Consider the following 16064-nt stretch of genomic DNA (forward strand, 5'->3'; position numbering starts at 1 on the left):
GGGAGACGAAACCGAGGGCACAGTTTTTTTACTGAGGCGGGTGAATGATCATCACTTTGCCTGTGTATTTCGATCCCTGGTAATTCAGCGAGTAAACAGGTAATCTGTTCAGAAGAGAACGTTAACGCGTACCGCAACTTTCCAGCTTGAAAAAGCTTTGAGATCACAGCCATCGTGTCTGATCGTTATACCAAACTATCAATAGGTCAATATTGAGCTATATTCTCAAACGCGTCGACTTACTTTGAGAATCTTGAATCTTTTGCATTGGACATTGGTCTTAGCCCATGGTGTCATATTGTACTGATCTCTGAGATCTGCGACAATCGTGCAAACATGCTCAAACTCCGGGAGCATAAGGCCTGTATAAGGACCAAGTAGTTATATAGAGCAGCTTTGAGATGATTCGCGACCTACATACCTGTGAAACGGTCTATCATGAAATTCGGAATTTGTTCGCCCCTATGTATGTAAATCTTTTCTTGTAGCATCAAATCTTCTTTGGAGTCATATTCATCAAACCACTTCTCAAATCTGTGAAGGATGCCTTTTCGCGGCAATTCTTGGCCCTAGAGTTTTGATATATCAGCATTATTTAACAAATTCGAGCCAGACGCACCATGGATACAATGCTCTCCCAGATGTTTTCATATATATACACCCCGTCTGCTCTCATGACAGTGTTCCGCCCATTTACATCGTCCAACACTTCTTCAGCTGGAAAAGACACATCCGACCCGTAGTGAACTTTGGCAATGTACCCTTTGACAGGCTTGGAGAGATACCACAATAAAGCGCCGTGAGACACCGTCTTTGCCATTATGCCATCAGGTTTTGTGAATTTGAAGTTATATCGTTTACCCCATTCCTCGAGATTTTCATAGGCGTAAGAAGAGTTCAGAAAACCACCGACCATGATGATGTTCTGGGAGCCGAGTAAGGACTAAAACGCTGGTTCAAGTTCAAGGGATCTTGCCTTTGCTGTCTTTCCTGATCGTTGATATACATCCAGAATATTTATTTTGATAGCGGTGACGGCAGGCTTGAAGAAGGCAGCAATATCATGGCTGATTACAAGCACACTTACGGCTCAAATGCCAGAGATGGTGAGGCAAATTCTGGCACTCACCCAGGGATATAGAATCTTCCGTGTTTAATGTTTTTTAAGTCTTCGTCTTCGGATAGGCCAAACCTTCCAATGCAGTATTCACCGGACACATTTTTGAACTAATTTTACCCAATTACTTCGGTAGAAAGAGATGTGGCAAGGAAAAAACAGAAAACATACTTACACGTTTTTTGACGTCACGTTCAAATTCATCCATCAAGTCATCGATAATGCCAGGTTCGTCCCATTTCGTCCCTTGAAGTTTGTCTGAATGTGTCAACAGGGTAAGTTATCACCTAAATCACGAGGAAGTCATACTTTGAAAATAGGCTTTGGCAGCTGCGTTAACAAGTCCTGCTCCAGCGACCACACCTAAGAGCAGAAAAAAACACTATGAGTACAATACGATATAATTCGAGTAAAGGAGTGTAACTTACATTTTGGTGCGACTTTTTCCTTCAATTCAAGAGGATACGCGTTCAGAACGGTGTATACACTGAGCGTGACGAAAATCCAACACTCCTCATCAACACGCAATCAATGATAATGAACTTGAGCATACGTGATGTCAATTGTTCCTCCTCCCGCATCACACAAGATAACGTCCTTTCCGACCTCGATGTACAAGTGAATATCCAGTAAAGGCAAAACTATCATCCCTCACCTGAAGCCAAGCATCCAGCTTTCCGGTATCAGCGGCATACACGATCGCAGCCTCCGCTTCTGAAACAAATTTTATCCTCTCCAATGCCGCTTGCTGTCTCCGACCCACGTGCCTACCCATAAAGCCGGCTGTAATTGCAGATCGTCGTATGAGATTATGTTGCTTAAATTCCCAGCCATTAGGAACAGTAGATATAATTTTGAGAGTGGGGAAAAGGTCATCCCAGCGTTCAGTCCCCTCCCCATAGTGTTTACAAAAGTATGATTTGAGATGTCGATGAACGAGTTGAAGGAATGCAGTATATGCGCTCAAAGCTTTGTCAACATTTTGAATAGGCAAACAGGGTTTGACTTCCGGTCCTTCTGGCGAGACCCCTGTGGTGGGCCAGATGAAAGCCTCTAAGTGTGGTGGTCGCAGATCTAACTTGAACCTGAAGACATGGTAGCCGTTTATTTAGCTTATAAAGGACAACAGAAATATCGCGAGATTTGAATTACCATTCAACTTTTTCCCAACCATATCGCTCGGCCTTGGCCTTGACATCCTTTTTTGACGATTCATTAGGGAGGACAGATACTCGAGGAGTAGAAACGAACAAACCTGATGAGTAGTTTCCGCGCCCCAAGCCATAACTTTCCCATCGGTGTCCTGGAACAAAACGGAAGGAACCTTCGGGTCTGATAAAGACTTGGCAAGGAGAAAGAGGACAAAAACATGTTGAGACGGCTAAACCAAAACTTAGCCTTACTTACCTGTCCAGGCCACGAAGAAACCTGAGAGGGTGAAAAAAAGTCTTAATGAGTCGTCAAATCGGAAACTGAAAACACGAGCGACGCACCATCTCTAATTGAGGCGCTCCAGGACATCCAGGACGCAAGATGCAGAACGAAACGGCAGAGAAAGTGGTCCCTATATCGATCGCTACGACAAGTTCCTCCGTCTGATCACCATACGATCTGGGCCCTACACCAGTATCGTGATCGTTGGGAAACAAAATTGAAGAGGGCGGTGCAGCACGTTTAGCAGGTCTGTGAGGCATTGATTTTGATAGTCGTTGTTAGCAATTGAAACGGATTGTCTACCCTTTATTCAACGCAGAATCCGATCCGAAATCTGGATGGGAAGCTTCCAAAGGAGATCCTCGAGGGCTTCGTTCATTCAACACAAGTGGTTCAAAGGTTATTTCGGATATACGCAACCCATTTAACTTTCTTATACTCAAAGTTTTGCCTCTGAAGTCTTCTTGGAAATTCACAGAAAAGATTATAATTTTGTGTGTCTTAAGCGAAACGGAAATGGAAGAGAAGTAGCATTAACATTACGAGATTAAGTTATTCTTCTCGAATTTTCATTCCGACGTTGGCTAATTCCTTCAATCAAGTGACTAGAAAAGAAAGGGAGGTGACGTCGTTACAGGTCTGTAGGGTGTACCGTGTAATCGATGATAACCAAGTGTAGCAGAGGTAAGGAGCGACGAAAGTCCGATAGATGCCTGGCGGCGATGAACCTCGCCCATCGCGATGCTGAACCAGACGACGCGACCGGCGGCGAGTCCGTTACGTGGTGGTCAAGAGGAAAGGGGCGATGGTCACCGGTCACCCGTGACTGATTAAAGTTCGAAGTTCACTAACTGTATACGCCCACCAACATCCATCCATCCTTAAGGCCTTACTTCTGAAAGACAAAATACGCATAATCACTGACAAGAGCAAGAACGAGACATGTCTAGTATCTCGCAGCCGACCTCACATACACCGCTGCATACCTCACAGCTCCTAGACCTTAGGATCGACCCCGACTCAGTCCTAAAACAAAGTATGCCAATTATCGACTATAATACAACCAGAAAAAAAGGGTGATAGTACTACTGAAATGAACTTTGCAGATCTCACTCTACAAAGGAACGTTTGAGCAGAAACGGAAGCAAACAAACTAGCGACGCAACAAACTAATGATATGGATGCAATAGATAATATAGAAACGTCACGAATGACATGGTCGAGGTAATAAACAACCAACTTCCTACTCCTCATCCCGACAATCCGGATGAACAGCATATCCCTAATAAAAATGAAATAGTCAATCCTCAATGCTCCAGACTCAAAGATTACAGATCGTGAACTTACATCAGTACGAATACCTCCACCCCAAGGTGTCCTACCCTGAACTTGAGCATCAAAGCCCAAGCCTCTCTTCGCAAAGCCTTTCCACAACAAGCAAACATTCTCTCCACCCGTCAATATACGATCAGCCTCAATGATGGCGTCACGAGCATCGAAGAACGATGGACGACAAGGTTGGAGCTTCATCCCATTGAGCACAAGTCTATCAAAAAACACAAAGGCAAGTAATCAGTAAAACCGTGTAAGAGAGGCATTAAAGATACTGACTGGACCATCAGAGTATTGCCGTGCTTCGGTACCAAGAGATCCTTATCTTGTCTCCAGAAATGATGGTCGCGCGGTACGACACCATCTGGGCCAGGAGCAGGAGGGAACAGAGTATCCGAGAAGCCATGCTTCTTAATCAAGCCCTGAGAGACGACCCACAACATCTCAGCCCAAACCTCGCCGATGGCATGTACACCCCAGTATCCAGGTTTATCAAGAGTCTTGTAAGTTGATGGGTTCACATCCTCATCCATCGAGTACTTGTAGTGGCGAATTCCTGTTATGCTGTTGGCGGCCCAAGCACCCATAGAGTAATCAGAGTAATTCCTGTTGCTCCTGATCGTAGTAGCGAGGAAGTCGCCCCATCCTTCACCCATGCCTCCACTCTCACCCCAACCGAGACACCCGGAGTTTGCGGGACCACCGGTCAAGCGAGTGCTCAAACCATGACTGAACTCGTGAATGACAATACCGGCTTCGAGATCGCCGTCACGGTAGGGAATGGCTGTGTTCCACAGATACATTCTCATACGTCCATTCTGACCGTCAGGTGGAGTCATAAAGTTTGCATTGTTGAAGCCAGAGCCGTCTTGCGCGTTGGTGATAACGGCGTCATTCTGCTGTCCACCGCGGCCAAAGTTGTACTGTTGGAAGTTACCAGCAACTTCGGTAAACCCATAGCGATAGTAGATGTCATGAACAAGATTGGCAGTATAGAAGAGTTGGGTGACAGTCGCATTGATGTAGGCTTTGGCTTCTGCGAGAGCGTCCTCCTTGTCCGTTTCATTGGGTTCGTACTTGTAATCGAACACCCTGTCCTCTCCACCATCCGGGCGGTAATTATCCATGAAGCGGTTGAGACCTTCCCAGTTCTCTTGGGCAAGGACGTTATTACCCCAAGTGGTAGTGCTATTCCTCCAGAAACCCGGCTTCTCCTGCCCACGAACACTTATATAAGAAGGATCATGTTCGTGCGGAATGGCATGCCATCCTGCAGGTGAAGCGTGACCGTCAAAGCTCTCCTTCTCAACGGAACGTTCTCCGCATTCAGGGTCGTTCACACCCCAACCGAAAACCTTATAAGTTGCCGGTTTACGTTCCGGAGACGGGGTCGGAACGGGGGCGTCTGATGCCCAATCAACGACGGAAATGATCCGGTGGGGTGTCGATACGGTGACTGCGGATTCATACCAATTATCCTGCATCTCAACTTCGAACTTCCAAACAAGCTGTAATTCCATGGCACCATCTAACTTGCTAGGAAGCTGGATGTAAGCCAACCGAGCCTTGGCGGGATTAACGGCGTCCGGAACGTTGTCCACCTTGAATTGAACAGTGGCCTCATCGCCAGGAGCAAAATGACTTTCGTCTGAAATGAGCATATCGTCAATGTGTTTCTGGTAATTCTCCGTAATGTCTTGGGCCAGTTCGCGGTTGGGCGTAGCGGCCAACATAAACTGTAAAAGAGCAGGGCGGAAGTCCGAGGAGTCGGAGGTTAAGGAAGCAGGAAGTTGGGGGTGAGCGCAGTTGGATTCGGCGATATGAGATATGACTGGGGATTGGGATGGTGCGTCTAGGAGAACCTGACCGTCGGGCATTGGTACAGCATACGGCATGTGACGAGGTATCTGGTCACAGAACTCCGCTTGGGGATGGCGGAGGTCCTCGGGCGCTGTGGTGCTCGAAAATGGAGCGGGTGTTGGACCGTTGTAGAACTGAAGCCGCCTTAGTTCCCCTGACTCACGAAGTATATTTCAACACGTACCGAATTACCGTATGACAGCACACGACCATCCTTAATGTTGATGTTCATGTCTCCGTCGGCGACCTCCAAACCGTTGACAATTTGTCGGATATAAACATGAGTCACGCCCGTGTTGTCATCAGTATACGAGTCCTTGCGAATCTTCCAGGAGGGGCCGCCAGAGACGGAGGGTCCGAGGAGGTCAGTGACGAAAAGACGGGCTACGTCGAGCGGCTCCTCGGATACGAACCCAGCAGTCTGTAGCGGGTGGAGATTCGAGTTAAATACCGCGTGAGGATGCTCTGGACCAAAGCCGAGAGTCTTACGCCGCGGTAGAGGTGAATTACTGTCGCGACCGTGTCCATAGACACTGCCAGCAAGGGTAGCAAATACAAGGGAGGCGGTTAAGAGACAGCGCATGTTGAGGAGGAATTAAGTGGGACTCCTCGTACGCGAGAGGAGAAGGAAAGAGGAAGTGGCGCAGAGTAGCAGCTAAATGGAGAGCGACGGATTTGGCTGTGTTGTCGCATGCTTGGTCCGCCATGGCCGTGCCGGACTGATCACTGCCACTTTTCCTGATGAATTCCGAAATGCTCGTGTCTGCCTCGAGACCGACGCATCTTAGTGATTCTCAATTTGAATACTAGACTAATAAGCGCAGTTCATAGTCTATTTATTACGCATACTCCTCCAAACTCTTCCTGAATTCTGCCCACCTCCCATTGTTCCAAGTCATCAAGTCTTTGAACTCCTTGCTATCCTTTCCGAAAATTACTTCCGTCCCATAAATCATCCCTGCGACCGTCAAGTCCACAAAAGTAATGGTATCTCCCATGAAATATGGCCCAGTGCTCTCGCTCAACCACCCATAAAGCTTATCATACGCCGCTTCGACCTTTTTCCAAGCCTCCACCCGATCCTGGCCTTTCGGTTCAAGTTCCGCCGGAGGCTTCCCAAATATTTCAGCACGAGTACGATTGAAATACTCCACACTCGGCGGGTTCAAAATCCTAACAACTCCTGGAAGTAACATCTGGAAAATTGCGCCAAAAATAAGCGGATTGTACTGCGCATAGAATGCTGCTTGTAGAGCTTCGGTACCCGGTGGGAATAACTTCGGGGTATCCGGATAGGCTTTATCAAGGTATTGTGCGATCTTGTACGAATCGGATACACCTATGTTGGTCGAGTCGTCGAAAATGGAAGGGGAGGAGTACAGTGGGCGTCCGTCGGCCCATGTCGAACTAGGGGGAATGCCGATTTTCTTGAACTCGCTCTCTAGCTCGGGATACTCGAGGTACACCGTTCTGTATGGGATCTTTTTGTAGTTCAAAGCAAATCTGATTGGAATCGTAAGGATTGATAGTGGCATCACTACTCGCATCATACCTCGTCTTGAATGGATTTGGGGACCATGTCGTTTGTGGGCTTTGTTTTGCTATATCATAGAAGGTAATCATGTTGGGTAGATATTGAGGGGAGACCTGGCATCGTTGGGGCACTGATTCGCTCATTTATATAATAATCTGATCATCCACCCGCCCATTCATATGACCCTCGATCTTGCTGCGCGAGGTGCTTTTCTTTATAATACGAAGTTGTATAAGGGGATATGATAGGGGTAGCATGACTGTATATGTCTGTGATAGATACAGCTGATCCCCGAAAGAGGAAAGTTCTCCACCGACACTATTCAAAAACTGCACTGCATATCATCATTCCCAATGCCTACACCGCCAATGATTCTATTGAGTTCAGCTTGAGTTGATGGAGCTTTGTGTTGAACGCGCGTTCACGTTGCAATCATCGCACTCCATCAAAGGCCCCCTATCTCATATTGTATTCAACTCAAAGTCCAGCCCCGAGTTGAACTCAAAATCGGCCAACTCAAGTTGAATCCAATAGAAGCTTTGGCCATGTACAGTACTGTACAATTCCACCGCCGACGTCATAACAGTAATATTAGTGGTTGGTCGGGCCCGGCCTGAGGCCCTGTATGCCCTGAGCCCGAGCCCCGGCTCGAGTGACAAGCCTTTACAGGAGCTGGTATCACTAACAGCAAGAGGTAGTACAGGCTAATCAAAGCCAGTTGTCAAAATGTTAACCAAAGCCCGAGCCGGGGCCTCAGGCCAAAGCCAAGCCCAACGGGCAGGCGTCCGAGCAATTTCCTCAAACAGGTATGAGTTTGACTAGGTTTGACTACCTTGGAATTCCAGGGATAATCCTTTTACGGTGTAGCGCGACGTCAGGGAATAATATACACATGATTTATGGATGCCAATAATATAGGATACAAATCCAATCCAATCCTCCGGAACTCGAACGCTAACCAATGTGTTTACTGCAGTGCTCGATCTCTGAATTCCTATAACTCTGATGCAAAGATAATCTAATCTTTTATATCAAACAAACCGAGACAGCGAATGGAAATCAAACTCCTCCTCTTGCAAGCATACATACATCCACATCCACAACTCCTTGCATCACCAGTCATCTCCAAATGTGCCCGTTCATGAACCTGGTAAGAGGCCATGACTCAAAGTGGTTGACCTTCCATAGGATTAGAACGTTGAATGTCTTTCTAAACCCTTTAATCTTTAGGACGAGTCCGCTCACGCACATAATTTATGTGAATCCGTAGACCAACGTTCTGAATCGTTCTAAATGTTCGACCGTGATGCCATGCCCCCTCGAGTTATGTACACAAAAGATAAGAAAAGGAACACGAGAGATAGGCGAGACTCAAAATTGTCGAAAACGAGCTCATTGCCAGAATGCCACCTGGTTGAATACATGTCTTAGGATGGGCTGGGAAGCGTCTTCAGTGGAAGGTGGGCTAGCGGGAGTGTATGGTGGTGAATGGAAAAAGGTCGGACGAGTAAGGCGGGCGGACGACATGCGCATGGTGTGGTTAATGTGGTACTCGAGAGTTCAAGGAGGTTATCGACCCAAGGTAAGATGTCGTTCTTGAATATGATGGTGTTGGATTTCATTTATGGCTTCACAGAGTTCGTGGAGGACTTCTGCGAGATATTCGATACGGCGGTTGAATTGACCTCTGGTGTGAGAGCGTTGAATATCCGAAGAAGCGCCTGCGTTTGGTCGTTGGAGCCGTTGTCGTATACGGACACAAAAAAGAATTGAAGCCACGCGGATTCGGGTTGCAAAGAGGCCCGGAATAATGTCAAAATAATTGTAGAGGTTGATGGCAAAGAAACGCTAGGCTGTGCTGGTTGCTGGAACGGTCTGAGCGGCGGACACGGAGGTGGTCGTCGTCGGGGGAGGCACCCCATGTTGGATTATATAATTAAAATATATCCGTGTATGCTGTGCACGCCGTTGTGCACTGGCCGTGTGGCGTGCACCCCCACCCTTATTTTTGACTAGAATAAAATATATAAAAGAGATGTAGATTTACCGTAGAAAGCATCCTTTTGCCCCACTCAATTTATATTGCATTATTCCCTTCTACACCCCAAGGGCGCCAATCCAGGAATAATCCGAGGCCAGGTCATATCCTATGAGGGGTAGAGACCAGCTAGAGAGTAAGCATCGGTTAGGATAACTATGGCGATGCGCGAAACTCACCTCAAGTCATGGAGCTGTCACCCTTGAACACGTCGTGCGCGTTCAAGCCGCCAATAGCAACAGGTTGACTAGCTGGTTGGATCCAGTCTTTGGGGACATCTCTCCGACACTGACCAAGTCAGTGACCTGGTTTCCGTTGACAACGAAGGCGGCGTAGCAGGTGAACTTGGCCATGTTCATGTTGAAACCTGCCCAAAGTCAGTGAACGAACAAGAAGGAAAGAATGAAAGCACATACCTTCATAGCGGCATGGATGGTGCTAGAAGGTGACTCGATACAGGTGCGGTTGAAGTACTGTGAATAACGGTCAGATGTTTCGGGAGAAAAAAACTGGAAAAATGGTACGTAGACTATGGTTGATGAGAGTGTTCCATGCCAGGAAAAATCCATGGATGTCCCCGTCCTTTGGAGGTATGAGAGGATGGTCGGCATCGTTGACCAGCTTGATACCACCGCATTCGAGGGTGCCACGGGGGATTGTATATTCGCCGAAGCCACTCATGGCATCATCAAATTATTCCCTCGACAGGCCAGCCAAAGAGAGCAGCCAAAACAGCTGCGAGCGCAACGAAGGAGGTGAAGCCTGGGCGAAGCCAACTATGACTAGTTGACTGAACAGCGAACTGGGATTGGTGACTACCGGACTCAGGCCGCGGGGGAATCTCACGAGTGGTAAGTGTAACAGGGCGCAGCCATTACTTTATTGATCATGACACCTTCAACCCCGCAAAAACCGTCTCGTTCAAAACACACACTCTCTCTCTCGCTATCTGCATAGTTGTACTGGCTGGGGTAGGCTTCAGGCAGGAAGGATTGTTCGCTGGTAGAAAAGGCGTGCCGGCTGGCAAAATTCCTTTTGGGATTATTGGCCGAGGCTCGCCCATCCAGGAACCTTGGGGTCACATCGCATGCATCACCATTCACATGGCTTATCTGCAAAAATACACTTAGGGTACGTTTCAGCGGGTAGATCAGGGGGATAAAAGTCTAGGTATAGTCAATAAATGAAGACAGAAAGGTCGCTGGACCACGGGTATGTGATCAGCATTCTTTGTACCATTAAACAGGAAATACGTTTGACAATCCGTTGAGTGATTTGAAAGGAGCATAACCGACTGCCAGTATGCAGCTACCGGGCTGCGAGACCGGTTTACCACATGTTTTGATGCGATCGACCTTATATGGAAATGAATGGGATTGTCGTTGAATGGCTAATAATAGAACACGTTTGCGGTTTTGGCATAATATTGAGGAGTACGAGGTTCTAAGCGCAGTTGATGGCCTCTGTATTACGCATACTGTTCTACACTCTTCTTGAATTCAGCCCACCTCCCATTGTTCCACGTCATCAAATCCTTGGTCTCCTGGCTATCCTTTCCAAAAATAGCTTCCGTCCCATAAATCATCCCAGCGACCGCAAAATCCACAAAAGTAATGGTATCTCCCATGAAATACGGTCCAGTGCTCTCACTCAACCACCCATAGACCTTATCATACGCCGCTTCGACTTTTTTCCAAGCCTCTACCCGCGCCTCGCCTTTCGGTTCAATTTCATCCAGAGGCCCAAACGATTCAGAACGAGCTCGGTAATAATACCCCTCACTTGCCGGATTCAAAATCTTGTGGGCCTTTGGGAGCATAAACGGGATTATTGCACCATAAATAAGGTATTCGAACTGCACGTAGAATGATGCTTGCAGAGCTTCGGTACCAGGTGGGAATAACTTGGGGGTATCCGGATAGGCTTTATCGAGGTATTGCGCGATCTTGTACGACTCGGATACACCGGTGTTGGTCGAGTCGTCGAAAATCGAAGGCGAGGTATACATTGGGCGTCCATCAGGCCATGTTGTACTAGGGGGAATGCCGGCTTTTATGCACACGCCCTCTACTTCGGGAAACTCGAGGTTCACCGTTTTGTATGGGATGTTTTTGTAGTTCAAAGTAAACCTGATGATGACGAGAGGCAAAGTTAAAATCGATAGTGAAATTCCTTTTTGCATCATACCTCGTCTTGAATGGGTTTGGCGACCACGGTGCATGTGGGCTTTTTCTTGTTAGATCGTAGAAGGTAATCATGCTGGGTAGGTTCGAGGGGGTAACCTGACATCGTAGAGAAACTGGTTCACTTATGTATAAAATAATTTCATTCCCACCTGCCGTTTCAGACAACCCTCGATCCTGCTGCGCGGATGGGATTGTCACTCCTGGGGCAAACCGGCTATTCTCTTTCTATCTGAACGTTGGCGTTATTTGGAACTTGTATAAGGAGATATAACAGGGGTGGTGTGACTGTAAATGCATAATTGCTGTGATATGGCCGATACCCAAACGAGGAATGTCTTCCACCGGTACCTCTAATAAGTACTTATAGGTATCATTCCCAACCCGCCAATGTCGACGTCATGGCAGTAATATAGGCGTAAAATTTGGATACAATCACTACCAGCAATACCACAGGACACAAATTGAATCAAATGCAATTTTCCGGAACTCAAACGCTAACCAGCGTACGTGAACAAGCTTAGGACTATCATTGATCAGAGGCTCGGTCTTGGGTTCAGCCAGTCACATGTGACAGTTACACACACCACTACGGCAACTCCGAGGACTATACCCATAAGTCCGATCCACACTGGAAAACAGTGGAAAAGACGGTGGTCAGTGGAAATGAGCTGCGACATCCGCTGGGATCCTGTGGCAATTAATGATAGGGTTATCCCACTGGAAATTCAATCGTCCGACGTCTCTATGTCAGTGGATAGTCAGCGGAATCCCAGAAAATCGTGTGCCAAAACCCCAGACTCGAACACTAGTGGCCAATCATCTCCAAAATTCACTGTTTTTAGTGGTTATTGGAACGGTTGTCTACATTTTGTTCCCCGCCAAATTTCGTTCCGTTTGAAACCGATCTACTTCAAAACCAATTGACTATACATAGGAGAGCGCGTTTGGCGGCTCTCTGCGGTTCTGATGTCGGTCTGTCACGCCGATATTTGCAGCCCTTCAATGAGAGATGCGTCGCGCCTTACCACACGTGCTGCCACCTTTGGTTGAATATATCTTCCTTTGCACTATCAATTAACTCGCATCTGCCTAATTCTCCTGGTCATCTACTCGTCTACTAAGCAGCATTTTTTTCCCTCTATGGTACTGCCTGCTACTGCTTAGACTACCTGAAATTGTGTGAAAAACCATCGATTTTGAAATCGACCGACTTTAAACTCCTCGGAGTTAGGACCTTACCCCAGGACATTTCGAACTAGTTCGAACTTCAGGCTTTCGACCTCTGAATTCGTGATGTAGATCTTAGATGTCGCCCTCATAAAAAGAAACCAGAAATCCGCCACGCCGTAATATGAGAGAGCGAGCCGAGTATTCGTACAAAGATGAAATCCCAAAGATAATCTAATGTTTTCTACCCAACAAACCGAGACAGCGAGCAGAAATCAAATTCCTCCTCTTGAATAAAGACATCGACGTCTACAACTCCTTGTGTCATCAAACATATCCAATCCTGGTATAACCGTCGTCACAGCTTCGCTCGGAAGGCAATCCCTGCACCTGTGTGAACCGGGATTATGGTTTAACATGCCTGTGATACAGCCAAGATACAGCCCATCACAAAGTTCTCCATCGGCACCCTATCAGGTATACAGAAAAAACGGCAAGACAGAAACAAAGAAGAATCTTATTCCAGAAATATAGATATAAGGCGCCCGCGGAGAGGAAGTTCTTCAAGCGTTGGAGATATCTTTCATGTAGAGACAGAATGAGCTGGAACTGTCCGATGATGAATCCGTTTGGCGCTTGGTCGGGTACGACAGTTGGAATTATCGGTGTTGCCGTGATGGTAGCGCCGTGTTATTTCGAGATTCCCGAGGAGGTCAGTGAAGAATTGTATGCGGTTAGTGAAAACTAAAGACGTACGTCGTTCAACGGTTTCTTAGCCTTGTCCCTCACTTTTTCATTTGCAGACAGCACCTGTGATGAGTCACTAGGTTAGTTTTCCTCGAGGGACGGCGTTTGTTTCGGAAGCGTCAAGACGGAGAATAGTCATGGTGGTCAGTGCTGGTACGTACACATCCTTTTTTACGAGTTCGATTCAACACCAAATTTACCCTCCAGAAAGATGGCATCGGATACGTGCACCCACATCCTAGACCATTGGTATAGCAACAGTGAGCCTCACGAATTTTCAGAAATCAGTTCGGCCGAAATGCTGACTATTGAAAGGTTGTAGGCGGGGGTATGAATCCAAAGGAACGCGACCTCTAGGAAAAGGAAGAATGGCCCTTAGATGAAGCCAAGGGAAAGGGCCGAGAGGATTGGAATGAGAATGTAGTGAGCAGGTGGTTGCACGCTATGAAAGATGCCAAGGCGAAGATAACGTTGGAGCCGTGAAGGAGCAGAATCCCAAAAGCTAGCGACGGCACTTGCACAATGGTAGATTGAGATTGTACGAGACGCGACTTGACAATAGACAGCGTGGAACACAAGCTCTGACAATGTAAACAGACCAACAACTGAGTATCTGTCCAGCTTCGCTTCTACTCTTATTCCGCGAGGTGGGCAACTGAGGAGGTTGGGCTGGGAAGACCACGGAGAGAGAAGCCGCAGAGTGAGCGGGTTCTACTCTGGGATTTGTGTCTCCAGATATCTTAGGAGTTTGAGTGTATAGAGACCGAGCAATAACAGATATATTAAATTTTCTGAGGGCGAAAACATATACAGGTAGCGGTGGGTGGGAAAGAAAACTGAGCTGCAGGCAAGGAGAGAAGAACCGTCTTTGAATTCTGACGACATGTTGTTAGTGGAAAGAGGTAAAGAATGAAGCGGGCTCCGTTTCGTAATGCTCTGCTCGACGTTGGGCCCGGCAACTTCCGTCGCGGGGCCCTTCACTTAAGCATTCGACTACATTTCCGTCCGATTTCCGAAATGGCACCTGTCCTCTGTCCTCATATCTGCCCCGAGAAAGGTCCTGGATTATAACAGATTATGACAAGAGTAATTTCCAATAATTTCCAATTCGGGAGAATTTAAATGCCTGAGTTAAAGCGCTGTTTCTCTCTCCGTCTACGCATACTGTTCCAAACTCTTTCTGAATTCAGCCCACCTCCCATTGTTCCAAGTCATCAAATCTTTGAACTCCTTGCTATCCTTCCCAATGCAAACTTCCATCGCATAAATCATCCCACCGACCGCAAAATCCGCAAATGTAACGGTATCTCCCATGAAATACGGTCCCTTGCTCTGGCTCAACCAACCATAAAGTATATTATACGACGCTTCGACCTTTTTCCAAGCCTCCACCCGCTCCTCTCCTTTCGGCGCATAGTCTTCCAGAGACATTCCGTACCTTTCAACACAAATTTGGTTATAATATTCCAAGCTTGGTGGGTTCATAATCTCAAAGAAGGTTGGAACCAAAAACGGGAAAGTTGGGGTTCTGAGCTGTTCGAACTGCGCATAGAATGCTGCTTGCAGTGCTTCGGTACCCGGTGGGAATAACTTTGGGGTATCAGGGTAGGCTTTATCGAGGTATTGCGCGATCTGGTAAGAATCGCATACAGCTGTGTTGGTCGAGTCATCGAAAATGGACGGGGAGGTATACTTTGGGCGTCCATCAGCCCATGTCGAACTAGGGGGAATGCCGATTTTTTTGAATTCGCTCTCTAGCTCGGAAAGCTCGAGGTTCGCCGTTCTGTATGGAAGCTTTTTGTAGTTTAAAGCAAACCTGATGATCATATGGGCATAATTAGAATTGATGTGATCTCCTTGATTGCATACAAGATCATACCTCGTCTTGAATGGGTTTGGCGACCACGTCATTTGTGGGCTTTGTCTTGCTAGATCATAGAAGGTAATCATGTTGGATAGTAATGGGGAGGAGAATCTGGCATCGTTGGGCAGCTAGTTTGCTCATTTATACACGATAATCTTTTTTCCCACCGTCCATTCCGGTGACTTTCGGCATTACTGCGCGAAGGTGCTTCTTCTTTATAATAGGAACTTGTAGAAGGAGATACGATAGGTATAGGATGACTGTACATCTCTGTAATACAGCCGATCCCCGAATGAGGGACATTCTCCTGCTTTTCCACCGGCACCCTCCTGCAACTGTTATGACTCAAGCTCGGTATGTGGAAGCATGCTACGCTTACAACTACTAAATACTAATTATAGAACCCTATAAAAGACTCGTAACGTAGTATGAGTGATTTCCCTTTCTCCCTAGAACTTTGCGGTTTGGGCATGATACTGAAAACGAATACGAGATTTTTGATTCAGCGCTGATGACGTCAAACTTGAGAGATGACCAGGCTGTTATTCTTTTGCAAAAAGGTGGGCTTCCTGATAAGAATTGAATAGGTAACTTTGTCGAGCACACATTCTCTAGATTTTGTCCCTTGCGAGGCTGTCTCTATTACATAGACTGCACTTTTTTGAAAGCACCGAAAAACCTGTTGCGTGGAAAATATAGAAACGCATCCTGACTTGGTGCAGCAGGATGTGGAGTATGTTGAAGAGAAACTACGTAGGACTCCCTTTACGCGAGAGGAGAAAGGA

General features: G+C 46.9%; 5 protein-coding genes across 5 annotated transcripts; all 5 read right to left on the reverse strand.

Moving 5' to 3' along the window:
* Window positions 1-28: 28 nt before the first annotated feature.
* AGABI2DRAFT_122383 (hypothetical protein) lies at window positions 29-2811 on the reverse strand (the record flags this gene model as incomplete). The annotated part of the gene is made up of 17 exons (XM_006456421.1): window positions 29-76; window positions 133-195; window positions 244-362; window positions 422-569; window positions 620-943; window positions 1007-1082; window positions 1130-1227; window positions 1293-1375; window positions 1427-1480; window positions 1546-1604; window positions 1671-1723; window positions 1773-1831; window positions 1889-2202; window positions 2270-2316; window positions 2373-2459; window positions 2525-2545; window positions 2611-2811. The coding sequence occupies 17 exons, from the start codon at window positions 2809-2811 to the stop codon at window positions 29-31; spliced, it is 1854 nt and encodes a 617-aa protein (XP_006456484.1).
* A 762-nt stretch (window positions 2812-3573) lies between these two features.
* Window positions 3574-6405, reverse strand: AGABI2DRAFT_195585 (hypothetical protein). The gene is made up of 4 exons (XM_006456422.1): window positions 5928-6405; window positions 4163-5877; window positions 3899-4097; window positions 3574-3833 (listed from the first exon to the last, which is right to left on the reverse strand). Exons 1-4 carry the CDS (start codon window positions 6324-6326, stop codon window positions 3795-3797), a joined length of 2352 nt encoding a protein of 783 aa, XP_006456485.1. The 5' UTR covers window positions 6327-6405; the 3' UTR covers window positions 3574-3794.
* Window positions 6406-6582: 177 nt separating this feature from the next.
* AGABI2DRAFT_78126 (hypothetical protein) lies at window positions 6583-7366 on the reverse strand (the record flags this gene model as incomplete). Its single annotated transcript, XM_006456423.1, has 2 exons — window positions 6583-7246; window positions 7296-7366. 2 exons carry the CDS (start codon window positions 7364-7366, stop codon window positions 6583-6585), a joined length of 735 nt encoding a protein of 244 aa, XP_006456486.1.
* Window positions 7367-9670: 2304 nt separating this feature from the next.
* On the reverse strand, window positions 9671-9996 carry AGABI2DRAFT_122386 (hypothetical protein; the record flags this gene model as incomplete). Its single annotated transcript, XM_006456424.1, has 3 exons — window positions 9671-9682; window positions 9732-9788; window positions 9826-9996. The coding sequence occupies 3 exons, from the start codon at window positions 9994-9996 to the stop codon at window positions 9671-9673; spliced, it is 240 nt and encodes a 79-aa protein (XP_006456487.1).
* Window positions 9997-10783: 787 nt separating this feature from the next.
* AGABI2DRAFT_211485 (hypothetical protein) lies at window positions 10784-15371 on the reverse strand (the record flags this gene model as incomplete). Its single annotated transcript, XM_006456425.1, has 2 exons — window positions 15295-15371; window positions 10784-11444 (listed from the first exon to the last, which is right to left on the reverse strand). Exons 1-2 carry the CDS (start codon window positions 15363-15365, stop codon window positions 10784-10786), a joined length of 732 nt encoding a protein of 243 aa, XP_006456488.1. The 5' UTR covers window positions 15366-15371.
* Window positions 15372-16064: the final 693 nt, after the last annotated feature.

This window comes from Agaricus bisporus (genome assembly GCF_000300575.1).
Source record: "Agaricus bisporus var. bisporus H97 unplaced genomic scaffold AGABI2scaffold_13, whole genome shotgun sequence".
Taxonomy (NCBI): domain Eukaryota; kingdom Fungi; phylum Basidiomycota; class Agaricomycetes; order Agaricales; family Agaricaceae; genus Agaricus; species Agaricus bisporus.